The sequence below is a fragment of the Hemiscyllium ocellatum genome, chromosome 4 (assembly GCF_020745735.1).
Source record: "Hemiscyllium ocellatum isolate sHemOce1 chromosome 4, sHemOce1.pat.X.cur, whole genome shotgun sequence".
NCBI classification, from domain to species: Eukaryota; Metazoa; Chordata; class Chondrichthyes; order Orectolobiformes; family Hemiscylliidae; genus Hemiscyllium; species Hemiscyllium ocellatum.
Genome location: NC_083404.1, coordinates 92,041,647 through 92,056,380, shown reverse-complemented (window position 1 = coordinate 92,056,380; position 14,734 = coordinate 92,041,647). Strand labels below are relative to the sequence as shown.

Genomic DNA, 14,734 nt, shown 5'->3' with positions numbered 1-14,734 from the left:
CTCCTTTGAGCCCCGCCCCTCCAACCACCACCAGGACAGAACCCCACTGCTCCTCACCTACCACCCCACCAACCTCCATATACAGCGTATCATCCGCCGTCATTTCCGCCACCTCCAAACGGACCCTGCCACCAGGGATATATTTCCCTCCCCTCCCCTATCAGCGTTCTGAAAAAACCACTCCCTCCGTGACTCCCTCGTCAGGTCCACACCCCCCACCAACCCAACCTCCACTCCCGGCACCTTCGCCTGCAACCGCAAGAAATGCAAAACTTGCGCCCACACCTCTCCCCTTACTTCCCTCCAAGGCCCCAAAGGATCCTTCCATATCCGCCATAAATTCACCTGCACCTCCACACACATCATCTATTGCATCCACTGCACCCGATGTGGCCTCCTCTATATTGGGGAGACAGGCCGCCTACTCGCGGAACGTTTCAGGGAACACCTCTGGGACACCCGGACCAACCAACCCAACCACCCCGTGGCTCAACACTTCAACTCCCCCTCCCACTCCACCAAGGACATGCAGGTCCTTGGACTCCTCCATCGCCAGACCATAACAACATGACGGTTGGAGGAAGAGCGCCTCATCTTCCGCCTAGGAACCCTCCAACCACAAGGGATGAACTCCGATTTCTCCAGTTTCCTCATTTTCCCCCCCCCCACCTTGTCTCAGTCAAATCCCTCGAACTCAGCACCGCCTTCCTAACCTGCAATCTTCTTCCTGTATCTCCGCCCCTACCCCACTCCGGCCTATCACCCTCACCTTGACCTCCTTCCACCTATAGCATCTCCAACGCCCCTCCTCCCTACCTTTTATCTTAGCCTGCTGGACACACTTTCCTCATTTCTGAAGAAGGGCTTATGCCCGAAATGTCGAATCTCCTGTTCCTTGGATGCTGCCTGACCTGCTGCGCTTTTACAGCAACACATTTTCAGCAGAGTACTTGCTTAGCCATAAGAAGAAATCAGTTTGCCACAGTGAGTAAAGTATTACAGAAACAAAATTACTTTGAGTTGAAAGAAACAGGCACTCTGAAAATATGCTGATAAGATATAGTTCAAGTCACAAAAGAATTCTACTAGAGGAACCCATTCTGTCAGTCTTATGGAGAGTCACCAGTACAAAGAGAGACACAAGCTAAGGTTTTAGCAATAGCACCAAAAAATAAACAAACCACAGCAGTCTTCAGGCTTCCAAGCCGTAGGAGATGTAGAGTGGCAGGGTAAACTCTTTCTGTGGCAAGTGCACCAATAAAGTTGAATTATTTTTATGACAAGCCTGCATAGTAATATTTGCTATACAGAGATGAAAGAAAATTGCAGAGAAACTAGCTTTAACTTGGATTTTGTAATATATGCATCAATCCATTTGGGTGATGGAGGATGGTAGTAATCAGGAATCCTCCATCCCTACTCCATTACATTTTGGGGCTTGGGAAGTACTTGAACTGGAGTAAGAGGCAAAATGCACACTGCACTTCAGTACAATAGAGAAGAAATATGGAGACTTTGTAAGTAATTCCTACTAATTATGCTTCTTCATGATGTAGAGGAGCTTGCATTGCTTTAGAAATTCTTTGGTTTGCAGACACTGAAGTCACTTCAGTACTAGTATTGCAACAGCCAGAACAGAAATTTTCACAACAAACTGGGAAGAAGCAGTAATAAGGTGATGCCAGCTATCACAGCATTGCAGTTATAGTTTGCTTTTTCAGAAGATTGCTGCAGTGGAGGGAACAGGCACGCAAGTCATGCATTTACTCAAATTTGAAATTTCCGTGGAATTAAGGGACATTGTTGCTGAAAACCCAGTTTTCTGTTTTGTGCAAAGGATGTCAGTCTTTTTGTGAAGCATGTTAAGAAATAAAGTTACTTAATTACTGAAAAGAACCTACCCAGGTGCAGCAACTGCAGGCAGAGGTGAAACTCCCAGAACAGACAGCTAGATCACTGCTCAGAAGCAAGAAGATAAACTTGCATTTATTTAATCAGGAACAAAAGCAAATGAAGTTTCAGAAACTTCTAAAAATCTTTGAAATTATGCAGAGAAAAACAACAACATGAGCATATCCTGTCTATTGAAAAATTTCAATCCACAACAAAGGCCACTAAGGAATACAATAAATTCAAGTAATGAATGAATTATCCAGAATGATAGAGATCCTTAAGCTCAAAGTGATTCGTATCAATATTTATTCATGTATTTGCTCTTCACAAAACGGCAGCTGGTGGCTGCAAGAAAAATCAATCAGACAGGCAAGAAAGAGCTAAACTGTACAAGATCAGGTAGTTGAGCCCTTGAAGAGAAAGGTTGGATGAAAATAAATATACGAATAATGAAAGCTCAGAAAACAAACTGGCACATTCAAATCACCTCTAAGACGAATGAACTAAAGTCCAGCTATTAGCAGTCAGCATCAGAATCGTCCTTTTGAGGCTGAAAACAAAAGCCTTGCATTCTGCAAAAGAATTTGTTGAAGAAGCCCTTTCAGTACATAGGACATTACAGCACAGCACCGGCCCTTCTGCCCTTGATTTTGCACCGGCCTGTGGAACCAATCTGAAGCCCATCTAACATACACTATTCCATTCTTGTCCACATGCATACCAATGACCATTTAAATGCCCTTTAAGTTGGCGAGACTACGACTGTTGCAGGCAATGTGTTCTGTGCCCCTATGACTCTCTGTGTAAAGAAACTACCTCTGACATCTGTCCTACATCTATCACCTGTCAATTTAAAGGTATGTCTCCTCAGGCTAGCCATCGCCATCTAAGGAAAAAGGTTCTAACCATTTTATATATCTCAATTAAGCCACCTCTCAACCTGCTTCTCCCTAATGAAAACAGCCTCAAGTCACTCAGCCTTTCCTCACAAGACCTTCCATCCATACCTAGTAAATCTCCTCTGAACACTTTCCAAACCTTCCACATCTTTCGTATAATGCAGTGACCAGAACTGTAAGCAGTACTCCAAATGTGGCTGCACCAGAATTTTGTGCAGCTGCAACATAATCTCATGGTTCCGAAATGCAATCCCTTGACCATTGATGGTTAACACACCATATGCCTTCTTAACAGCCCTATCAATCTGAGTGGCAACTTTTAGGGATCTGTGTACTTGGACCTGGAGATATCTCTGCTCATCTACATTGTCAAGAAACTTATCATTAGTCCAGTACACTGCATTTCTGATACTTCTTCCAAAGTGAATCATCTCACACTTCTCCACATTATACTCCATTTGCCACCTCTTAGCCCAGCTCTGCAGCTTATCTATGTCCCTTTGTAATCTGCAACATCCTTCAGCACTATCCGCACCTCTACCGATCTTAGTGTCATCCACAAATTTACTAACCCACCCTTCTATGCCCTCATCCAGGTCATTTATAAAAATGACAAACAACAGTGAACCCAAAATAGATCCTTTCGGTGGCCCGCTATTAACTGAACTCCAGGATGAATATTTCCCATCAACCACCACCCTCTATCTTCTTTCAGCGAGCCAATTTCTGATCCAAACCGTTAAATCATCCTCAATTCCAAGTCTCTGTATTTTGTGCAATAGCCTACAGTGGGAAACCTTGTCAAATGCCTTACTGAAATCCATATACACCACATCAACCGCTTTACCCTCATCCACCTTCTCAAAGAACCCATTAAGGTTTGAGAGACACGACCTACCCTTAACAAAACAGTGTTGACTATCCCTAATCAACATATTCCTTTCTAGATGATTATAAATTCTATCTCTCATAACACTTTCCAATGCTTGACCCACAACTGAAGTAAGGCTCACAGGGTTGTCTCTACTCCCCGCCTTGAACAAGGAAACAACATTTCTTGTCCTCCAGTCTTCTGGCACTATTCCTGTAGAAAATGATGACATAAAGATCAAAACCAAATGCTTGGCAATCTTCTCCCTGGCTTCCCAGAGAATCCTAGAATAAATCTCATCTGGCCCATGGACTTATCTATTTTAACACCTCATCCTTATGCACCTCAATACCATCTAGTCTAGTAGCCTGTATCTCAGTATTCTCCTTGACCACATTGTCTTTTTCTAGTCTGGATACTGATGAAAAGTATTCAGTTTGTACTTTCCCTGTCTCCTGTGACACCATTCACAACTTCCCACTACTGTCCTTGATTGGCCCTAATCTTACTCTCGTCATTCTTTTATTCGTGATATACCTATAGAAATCCTTAGGATTTTCCTTGATCCTATTTGCCAACGATATCACATGCCCCCGCCAGGCTCTTCTCAACTTTCTCTTTCAATCTTTTGTAGCTAAGTTGTAGCTGTCAAGCGCCTGAACTGAGCCATCACATCTCCTCCTAATATATAAGTCGCTGCCTTCTTCCTCTTGACAAGAGATTCAACTTCCTGATTAAACCACAGCTCTCGCACTTGATAACTTCTTCCCTGCCTGACCGATACATACTCACCAAGGACCCGCAGTAGTTCCACATTTCAGTTGTGCCCATCCCTTGCAGTTTCCTTCCCCATCCTATGCATTCTAAATCTTGCTTAATTGTAATTGCCTTTCCCCCAGCTATAGCTCTTGCCCTGCAGTATATACCTACCTCCAAATCTAACGCCTGCCCCCTCCCCACCCCATAACAACTACCCTGTCACTCTTGCTCCTATTGAGGATCGTCTTTGCTATCCTATCCTATACATCTCTGGGACTATTTGGAGGTCTATAGAAAACTCCCAACAGGGTAACCTCCTTTTCTGTTTCTAATCTCAGCCCATACTACCTCAGTAGACAAGTCCTCAAACGTTCTTTCTGGAACTGTAATACTGTCCTTGATCTCTTTCATTCTCCTTGACCTCTGCACTGCCTGCTGGTTCCCTTTTCCATTCCTTGATGGTAACCCATCTATCATCTTCTTTTTACCTGAGGTGAGACAACCCGCACCACCTCCTCTTTTATCATTTTCTCTGTTCTTATTGAAATATCTAAATCCCAGAATCTGCAAAAACCATTCATGTCCCTGCTCTATCCATGTCTCTGAAATGGCCACAACATCAAAATTCCATGCTGCAAGTTCACCTATCTTATTCTGGATGCTCCTGGTGTTGAAGTAGACAGATCTCAAACCAGCTTCTTGCGATCTTGAAATCTTAGTTCTGACTTCACTACGCTCAACCTCCCATATACTTGAACTACAATTTTGGTCCCTACCCCCCCTGCTGAATTAGTTTAAATCCACCTGAAGAGCATTAACAAATAACGCTCCCTCCCCCCAGGATATTGGTACCCTCTGCTTCAGGTGAAAACCATCCTGTTTGTAGAGGCCCTACCTGCCCCAATTATCCAGGTATCTGAATTCCTCCCTCCTGCACCATTCTTGTAGCCATATGTTCAACTGCTCTCTCTCCCTATTCCTCACCTTACTAGCATGTGGCACAGGCAACAAACCAGAAACAACAACTCTGTTTGTTCTAGCTGTAAGCTTCCACCTTAGTTCCATGAATTTCTGCCTTAAATCCCCACCTCTCTTCCTACCTGTGTTGTTGGTGCCTATGTGGACCACGACTTGAGGCTGCTGCACCCCACCCCCACCCCCCTCAAAAATCCCAAAAACACAATCAGAGACGTCATGAACCCTGGTACCTGGGGGGGAACACACCAACTGTGAGTCTCTTTCATTCTCCTCTCTGTCCCCCTAACTATGGAGGCCCCGGTGACTAATGTTCTGCTCCTGTTCCCCCTCTCTGCTGGGCAACAGGGACAGACTCTGTGCCAGAGACCTGTGCCCTATTGCTTACCCCTGGTAAGTCATCCCTCCCAACAGTGTCCAAAACAGTATACTTGTTGTTGAGGGGAATGACCACAGGGATCTCTGCACTGCCTGCTGGTTCCCTTTTCTGTTCCTTGACGGTAACCCATCTACCTTCTTCTTTTACCTGAGGTGAGACAACTTCCCTGTAACTCTTCTCAATAACCCCCCCCTCCACCTCCCGAATGAAATGTTCAAAACTCTAAGATCACAGTGAATGCCAATTCGAACAAACATCTCACCTACAGTTAATGTGCCATGATTTTTAGTCTTTCAAAAAGAAATACCGAGGTCCCTTTTATTAATTATAGCAAATACTGACAAAAGAAAGTTGGTTTTTCAAGTAGCTTTGCATATCAGAGTACCATGCAATTTTCCTATTGTTTCTGCTTTGGCAGTTTATTCTGTTGCCCATGATCATACAGATCTTAATCATAGGTCCCCTGTGATGTACCTACTTGTTCCCTCCAGCAAGCTGGTGTTGCAGTGAGTATTAACGTGATACTAGCGTTGACAGAAGAATAAACTTTTGTTCTAGAAGTAATGGAGAAGTCTTCCACCCCTTGCCTCCGGCATAATCTTTAACACACCCTTTATTGCTTTTCTCATCTATTTGCATTCATCCCCAGATCATAGTGCAAAGCAGGTAGAAACAAGTGAGAATATCTTTGCCTTTTTAAGATTCTATGGTCATTTGAATCTTTCACTCCTCTGAATCGTTTTTTTTAGATTATCCTTTGCTTGCTACATTCTAATTTTCATGTGGATCACGGCCTAAACACGAGGCATCATTAGAAACTGCCATTGTTTGCTTCGAAGAAAATGACTAGGGAGCAGATATATTGATGAGGTTATGGACATGGAGAGATTTCAAATAGTAAATTAGCTTGCACTAAGCTATTAAAACCATTTTTAAATAGATCTATATATATGAGACTTCTTAATTTTTTATCTATGTGACATTCTAAGCAAGTTTAAGCTTTAAATTGTATTTCTCAGATTTTAATAGCGAGACATAAAATGGGGATATAGGTGAACTTGGGAATGAGAATTGGTGCCGAAAGCATCATTGTAGAAAAAGTCAGTTTAATTGAAATAGAGGATGTGTGAGGGTGGAAACTGGAGATTTGAAAGGCAGAGTAGAGGAAAAAAAATAGTAATTGGTGACAAAACTACGTTTAAGATAAATCCATAAGAAAACCTGAGCCCATGGTAATCATTTGAGGTTACTATTTCTCTTAGAGGAATGTTGGGTTTTTTCACTTTTGCTCATGCACATGGTCGTTGCGTGAATTTAATGTTTATGGAACTTGTTAAATTGATTTGCAACAAAATCAATCTTCTCTACTAAAATAACCTTGTTGTTTCAGCACTTCAGTGAGAGAGTTTTTATGTTTGGATGATCCACCAGGCCCCTTTGATAGCCTAGAAGAGAGTAGGGTAAGTCTTCAGTTTAATTTTCTTGGGAGTAAATTGAACACAGCAAAAAAACAAATGGTTTCTGTGCACAGTCGTATCATTGTTTTATACAAATTGAAACAAATACAATTTGCAGAAGAAAGTAAGAATGCTGGGCATGTTTGAAGTTAATACCATAGGGTTACATACAATTTAATGTTGAATTCATCTACTCAAGATGACCTTTATGTTGCCCTATGTTTACCTTGTCCAAATATAGTGTCAGAATAATAATTGCAATGTTGCTAGGAATGTTATTGAACCGGTACTGGTATTCAGTCTTATATAATTTCACCCATAACATTTTGTAGATGCTGTGAAAGCTGAATAAAAACTGTAATTATATTTTGGAGGAATAATCTTTGTTTTTGCAAATATACGGTCAGAGTTGTACAGCACGGAAACAGATCCTTCAGTCCAATTGATCTTTGCCAAGCAGCTATTCTAAATTAATTTAGTCCCATTTACCAATATTTGGCCCATATCCCTCAAAGCTCAGCCTATCATGTATCCATCCAGATGCCTATTAAATGTTGTAATTTTACCTTCCTCAAACACTTCCTTCCACAGCTCATTCCGTACATACACTACCCTCTGTGTGAAAAACTTTCCCCTCCGGTCCCTTTTAAAACTTTCCCCTCTCACCTTTAACACATGCCATCAAGGTTTGGACTCCTCTTCCCTGGGAAAAAGACCTTGGATATTCACCCTACCCAGATTTTGTAGGGTCTTCCCTCAGCCTTCAACACTCCAGGGAAAAAAGCCTCAGCCTATTCAGCCTTTCCCTGTAGTTCAAACTGTCCATTTCTGGCAACATCCTTGTAAATCTTTTCTGAACCCTTTCAAGTTTAAGAAAACCCTTGCTGTAGCAGGGAGACATGAAATGAATGCAGTACTCCAAAAGTGGCCCAACCAATATCCTGTAAAGCTGCAACATGATATCCCAGCTCCTATACTCCACACACTGACCAGCAAAGGCAAGCCAGCTAAACACTGCCTTCACCACACTGCCTATCTGCAACTCCACTTTCAAAGAACTGGGCAACTGCACCCCTTGGGCTTTTTGATTAGTAACACTACTCAGGGCTGGACCAGTAAGTGTATAACTCCTGCTCTGACTTACCTTACCAAAATGCAACACTTCACATTTATCTGAATTAAACTGTATTTGCCACTCCTCAGCTCGTCTGACCAGGGTTCCGTTGTATTCTGTGGTAACCTTCACTGCTGTCCATACACCACCAATTTTGGTGTCATCTGCAAACTTGTTAACCTATATTTACATCCAAATCATTTATACAAATGATGAAAAGCAGTGGACCCAGCACCAATCCTTGTGGCACATCACATTGGAAAAATAACCTTCCATGCACAGTTCTTTAAATAAAAGGTTAAGATCTAGCTCCTGTTGTTAAAGCTGATTGTTTTTGTCTTTTTCTTTGCCTTTGTGATACTGATTGTATTGGTATTGATCACATTTTTGTACTTAAATCTAGATGGGTTATTGATCTTTATTATAATCGGTTATGCAAAATCAGACTTCAGTTGCAATTCCTAAACTTACCCTAACTCCTTTATGAAAGCAAGTAAAACTAATTTGGCCAATAATTTGAAGAATTCTTTATTGGTTTCCATGTGACTGCTAATGTGATAGGAAATTTAAAAAATTCAGAATTAACATGTTTCTTGTAACTAAAGGATTCTTGATTCCACACCCTCTTTTGTTGTAGCATAGTTCAGACTGATAAAATCTATATTCTGAACAAACATGAGGATTTCATAATGTTGCAATTAAGAATGAGCATCCCTGATGACAGGCTTTTGCCCGAAATGTCGATTTTCCTGCTCCTTGGATTCTGCCTGACCTGCTGTACTTTTCCAGCACCACTAATCTTGACTCTGATCTCCAGCATCTGCAGTCCTCACTTTCACCTAATCAATCTTTCCTGTCCCCCACTGTTGCCTTTGTGCTAACGAAGGAGTATGTGAACAATGGCTTCTATGTCTTTGCTACATGAATAAGACTTAAAATTTCATTTGTATTTTTCAACCAGAGCTACACTGGAATTGAAGAAATCTGTTCACAAGGTTTAGTTCTGTCTTAGCAATAGGCAGTGGGAAGAATAGATGGGCGAAATGTGAAAGACATCCATTTAAATAGTTTATTTTCATGATATCTGGGCATCCCAAAATGTTCAGACAATGAACTATTTTGAAGTTTAGTTATTATTGTACTAGAAGCATAACATTCTTATTAATCTATAATGTTTTGCAATCCTGAGACACCGTCAATGTAAAATTTGAGTCCTGGTTTCCAAATCCTGCAAAGTTTAGTTTCTCCCTATGCCTAACTTCCTCCAGCAGCTCCACTTTATTTTCTGATTTTCTCTAATTCTGACATTACATACATACTGACCTCATCACAATCTTGGTTCAAAAACTGAAGAACTGAATTCCAGAGGTGTGGTGAGAGTCACAACCCCTGATGTCAATGTTGTATTTGATTATTTGGCATCAAGGGCCTTAGCAAAACTAGAGCCCATGGGAATTGGGGAGAACTCTCCACTGGCTGGATTCTCACCTGGCATGTAGATGTCGGGTAGATGTGGTTGTTGGATTTAGATCATGATGTCAGAGCTGGGGATGTTCACTGATGATTCCACAATGTTCAGCACCATTTGTGACTCCTCAGACACTGAAACAGTCCATGTCCAAATGCCACAAGATTGGGCCTATATCCAGGCTTAAGCTGACGATCAGAAAGTATCATTTGTGCCACATTATTGTTAGGCAATAACAGTCTCCCAACAAAAACAAATCTAATCATCACTAATTGATATTCAATGGCATTGCCATTGCTGAATCCTGGGGTTGCTATTGAACAGGAACAACTTTTATAACCCTATAGATATTGTGGCATTATGAGTCCCGTAATGAGTAACTCAAATCCTGACTCTGCAAAGCCTGTCTACAGGCACAAGTCAGAAGTGTGATGGAACATTCTGCACTTGACTGGATGGGTGTAGCTCCAGTAATACCTAAGAAGTTCAATACCATCCAGAATAGAGCAGTCTGCTTCATTGGCATCATGTGCACATTTGCTTCCTCCACACTGCACAAGAGCAGCAATGTGTACCATCAATGGAGACACACTGCACAAATTCATCGAAACTCCTTAGAATCTTCCAATCCCACAACTACTACAATCTAAACTAACCTTGGTGGCAGATACAAAGCATACAACTTGTATGTTCCCCTCACCATCCTGACTGAGAAATATATCATTGTTCCTTCAGTATTGCTCATTTAAAATCTTGCCACTAGTTCCCTAATAAAATTGTAGGTGGAGGCACACAAAATGGACTGCAGTGGTTCAAGAAAGCAGCTCACCACCAAATCAAGGACAACTAGAAATGGGCCAGTGATGTCCAAATCATGGGTTTAAAAAATAAATAATTTTCCTTCATTGTTTCACCATGAGCAGCTGTCCCTTAGTTGCTTAGACTCTAAATTCTGATATTCTTTCCCTTAACTACTTTTCCAATAAGACGCTTCTTAAATCCTACTTTACATCCTGTTCTTTTGATTCCTGTGTGACACAGGCAAGCTTTGTTCAATAATATTTGTGTAAAATTGCTTGGAACATTTTGCTGTGTAAGTGCTAATTGTTGTTGCACTCCTTCCACAATACTGTATATTGAAAGGTCAGCCTGAACTACGTGCTTGGTTCCCTGGCATGAAACTTGAATGCACACAGCCTTCTAGCTCTGAGACAAAATTGCTCTTGCTGATAAGCTTGATTGGTTTGCGCAGAACTGCACTTAAGCAGTTTTGTAAATAGCTGGAAATGAGCAAAATTAGAATTTAAAAGTAATACTTAAAAGCTGTCTTTTTTATAATTAATTTGAGACAATAGAAAGAAAGTAATTTTACTTATGAATCTACTGTTCTACTTTAAATGGAAAGGGCATTACTAAAGTTTAATTAGCATAGTAAATGGAAATGAAAAAGGCATAAACTATTTCAAATTTAGGAAAATAATTGCTTCATTAAAACGCAAGAGTGGGATGACAGATGATGTGTTGCACCTGTAATATGTGATTGCTTGTGGATCAGTAAGATCCACAGTAAATATGTCTAGTTAGTGTCTGAAACAACATCAAAGATGTGAGCTGGATGCAAGGGTCTTGTATCTTGTAGTAGTAGTAGTAGTGTCGGGGGACCTGGATTCAAGTCCCAACTATTCCAGAGGTGTGTTTTAACATGTTGGAACACATTGATTAAAAACATTTCTTTATAACTCTTAATAGTTATAGAACATGATAACAGACTTAACAAGAAAAGAGTGTGCTGAAGGTGAAGCCATATACATTGAAGCTATCTGGATGTTTTATTTCCGAAGACAGTCCCTTGTTAGATTAGGCCCGCTGATTTGCCCACTGGTTGAGTCAAGAGGTTGTGACTAGAAGTCAGACATGTAATAAAATCAAGAAAGCAAGTGTTCTGGAGCCGCAGCCATTGCAGTTTGAGTTCTTTTGAACTAATATGGATGAGAGTGGGAGCTGCATGGTGGATGAGTGAACTGACATGGTATTGAGGTACAGGAAGCCAGGGTAGGAAATATGAGAAATAGGGTAGGAGACAAAGTCTCATCTTAACATTGAGGAAACACTATCATATTGTGTGGCACTAGTACTGCACTAAATGGGACAGACTGAGAACAAATCTAGCAACTCAAAAGAGCAACTCAAAATTGGCCATTATGTGAACAATTCTTTTCAGCAGAATTATATTCAATCTCAATTTTTAACCAGTGGCCTGGCATATCCCCCACTAGCGTTGCCATCAAGCTGGGCGATCAGTCTTGGTTCAATGAGAGGGGCCTGCCAAAAGCAGCACTGGGCATACATAAAAACAAGGTGTCAACCTGGTAAAACTACAACACAGAACTATTTACATATCAGCATGCAATATGCAAGACAAAGCAATTTCCACTTCCAACTGATCAGTTTGAAGTTCTGAAACATATAATCATGAATATTAGTGGACAACTAAACAAATAAAGAATTGGAAGCTCCACAGGGTATCCCTGTTCTTTATGCTGGGGAGCCCAGGACATAAGAGCAAAAGTGAAGACTGAAGCATTTTCATCTGTTTGCAACCAGAAGTACTAAGTGGATTTTCTATCTAAGCCTTCTGAAGTCACCAGCATCACCAATGTCAGTCTGCAACTAATTTGATTCACTCCACGTAGAAACAACAGCTGGCAAAAGTAGGTACTGCCCTGACAGCTTGTGCTTCAGAACAGCACACCCCTAATCAAGCTCTTCCAGTGCAGTTAGAATACTAACATCTACCTAACAATGGAAAATTGCCTTGTTGTAGTCATAGAGATGTTCAGCATGGAAACAGACCGTTCAGTCCAACCCGTCCATGCCGACCAGATATCCCAACCCAATCTAATCCCACCTGCCAGCACCCGGCCCATATCCCTCCAAACCTTTCCTATTCATATACCCATCCAAATGTCTTTTAAATGTCGCAATTGTACCAGCTACCACCACTTTCTGTGGCAGCTCATTCCATACACTCACCACTCTGTGTGAAAAAGGTTGCCCCTTAGGTCTCTTTTATATTTTTCCCCTTTCACCCTTATCCTATGCCCTCTAGTTCTGGACTCCCCGACCCCAGGGAAAAGACGTTGTCTATTTACCCTATCCATGCCCCTCATGACTTTGTAAACCTCTATAAGGTCACCCCTCAACCTCCGATGCTCCAGGGAAAACAGCCCCAGCCTGTTCAGCCTCTCACTGTAGTTCAAATCCTCCAACCCTGACAACATCTTTGTAAATCTTTTTGTCAAAGAATCATAGAATCCCTACAATGTGGAAAGCGGCTATTTGGCCTATCGAGTCTGTTCCGACCCTCTGGTTACAAATTGTGATTGGAAATAATTCTGTTGAAAAGAATTGCTCACAGGTCTCAATAATGCCCAATTCTGAGCTTCTCTTTTGAGTTGCTCGATCTGTTTTCAGTCTGTCCCATTTAGTGCACTACTAATGCCCAAATCCCTCCTGATGTGGAATTGAATCCAGGACCTTGGCACTGTGAGGCAACAGTGCTAACCACTAAGACACTGTGCCCCTCACAAGTAGCAGGAGAAGTCCAATCAATCCATGACCATCCCATCCACTTACTATCCTATCAGTCTATTCTCAATCATCAGCAAAGTGAAAGAAGAGCAAAGTTCAGGAGAGTGATAGAATACTGTTCTTTTGCCTGGCATGTGCAGCTCCAGCAACATTGATGAAACCTGATACCATCAAAAGCAAAACAGTATGCTCGTTTGTATCCCATCTTCCATGTTCAACATTCATTCCTTTCACCAAAGATGTACAATGATGGCATTATGGACCATCTATAAGATACACTGCAGCAACTCACAAAGACTTCTTCAACAGCATCTTTAAAATCGGTGGCCTCCACCACCTAGACAAACTCTTCAGTCTGCAACTTTCCTTCCAAGTCTCTCTCCATTTTGATTTGGAATTATCCTGTCATTCATTCACTGTTGCTATGTCAAAGTGATGGAACTGTCTTCCTTCTTTCGTTCCTGATAGTACTGTGGATGTCCCTATATTCCAAAGACTACAATGGTTCCAAGAAAGCAGCTCACCACCAACTTCTCCATGCCATTTGGGATGGACAAGTGCAGAATCCATTATTAAGCAGTTGTAGCAGGATACTTGGAATATCTTGATGCAATCTGGCAGGTCAATAAGATTTTTGAAAAGGAATTGTGTTTCTAACTTATTCTATTGTTCTTTAATGAAGTAACCAGTGAGCTGTATAAAGTGGGAATTAGTCAATATAGTAGTATACTTGCAATTGTGGAAGTACATTAATTCCAGTTTAATAAGGTGCCTCAAATGAGATTGTGACACAAAAATAAAGCACATAGTGTAGGGGTTAATGCATCAACATTATATAATATTTGTTGTCTAATAGGAAACAGAAAATGGGTTTATTTTGGGTAAGTTGTAACTAGTGGAATGCCGTAGATATCATAGTTGGACCCTCCACTATTTACAAATTAATCCAATAACTTGGATGAAGGTATTAAATGTAGACTGGCTAAATTTTCCAATGAGAGCAAGGGAGGTAGAGAGTCTGCTAAAGGATATAAACAGCTTAAATGAGTAATCAAAAATTTTGGTTGCTGGAGTATAATGTAGGAAAATGTGAACTTGTCCACTTTGATACAAGTGCATAAACGTGGCATACCTGTATGATAGTTAATGGAAGTAGAGTGATAGAGCCTGGAAGCAGCCCCTTCAACCCAACTTGTCCATACTGACCTGGTTTTCTAAAATGAACTAGTCCCATTTGCCTGCATTTGGATAATATCCCTCTAAATCTTTCCTTTCTATTTACCTGTCCAAACATCTTTTAAATGTTGTAATTGTACTCATCCCTATGT

General features: G+C 41.2%; 1 protein-coding gene across 4 annotated transcripts in view; it reads left to right on the top strand.

The window, feature by feature from the left end:
- Positions 1 to 14,734, top strand: part of snx16 (sorting nexin 16) — a 46,035-nt gene that overhangs the window by 20,757 nt on the left and 10,544 nt on the right. For all 4 annotated transcript variants that reach the window (XM_060824391.1, XM_060824392.1, XM_060824393.1 and 1 more), the window contains one exon: positions 7,167 to 7,236. In XM_060824391.1, the coding sequence (XP_060680374.1) occupies positions 7,167 to 7,236 (70 nt within the window). The remainder of the gene's footprint in view (positions 1 to 7,166; positions 7,237 to 14,734) is intronic.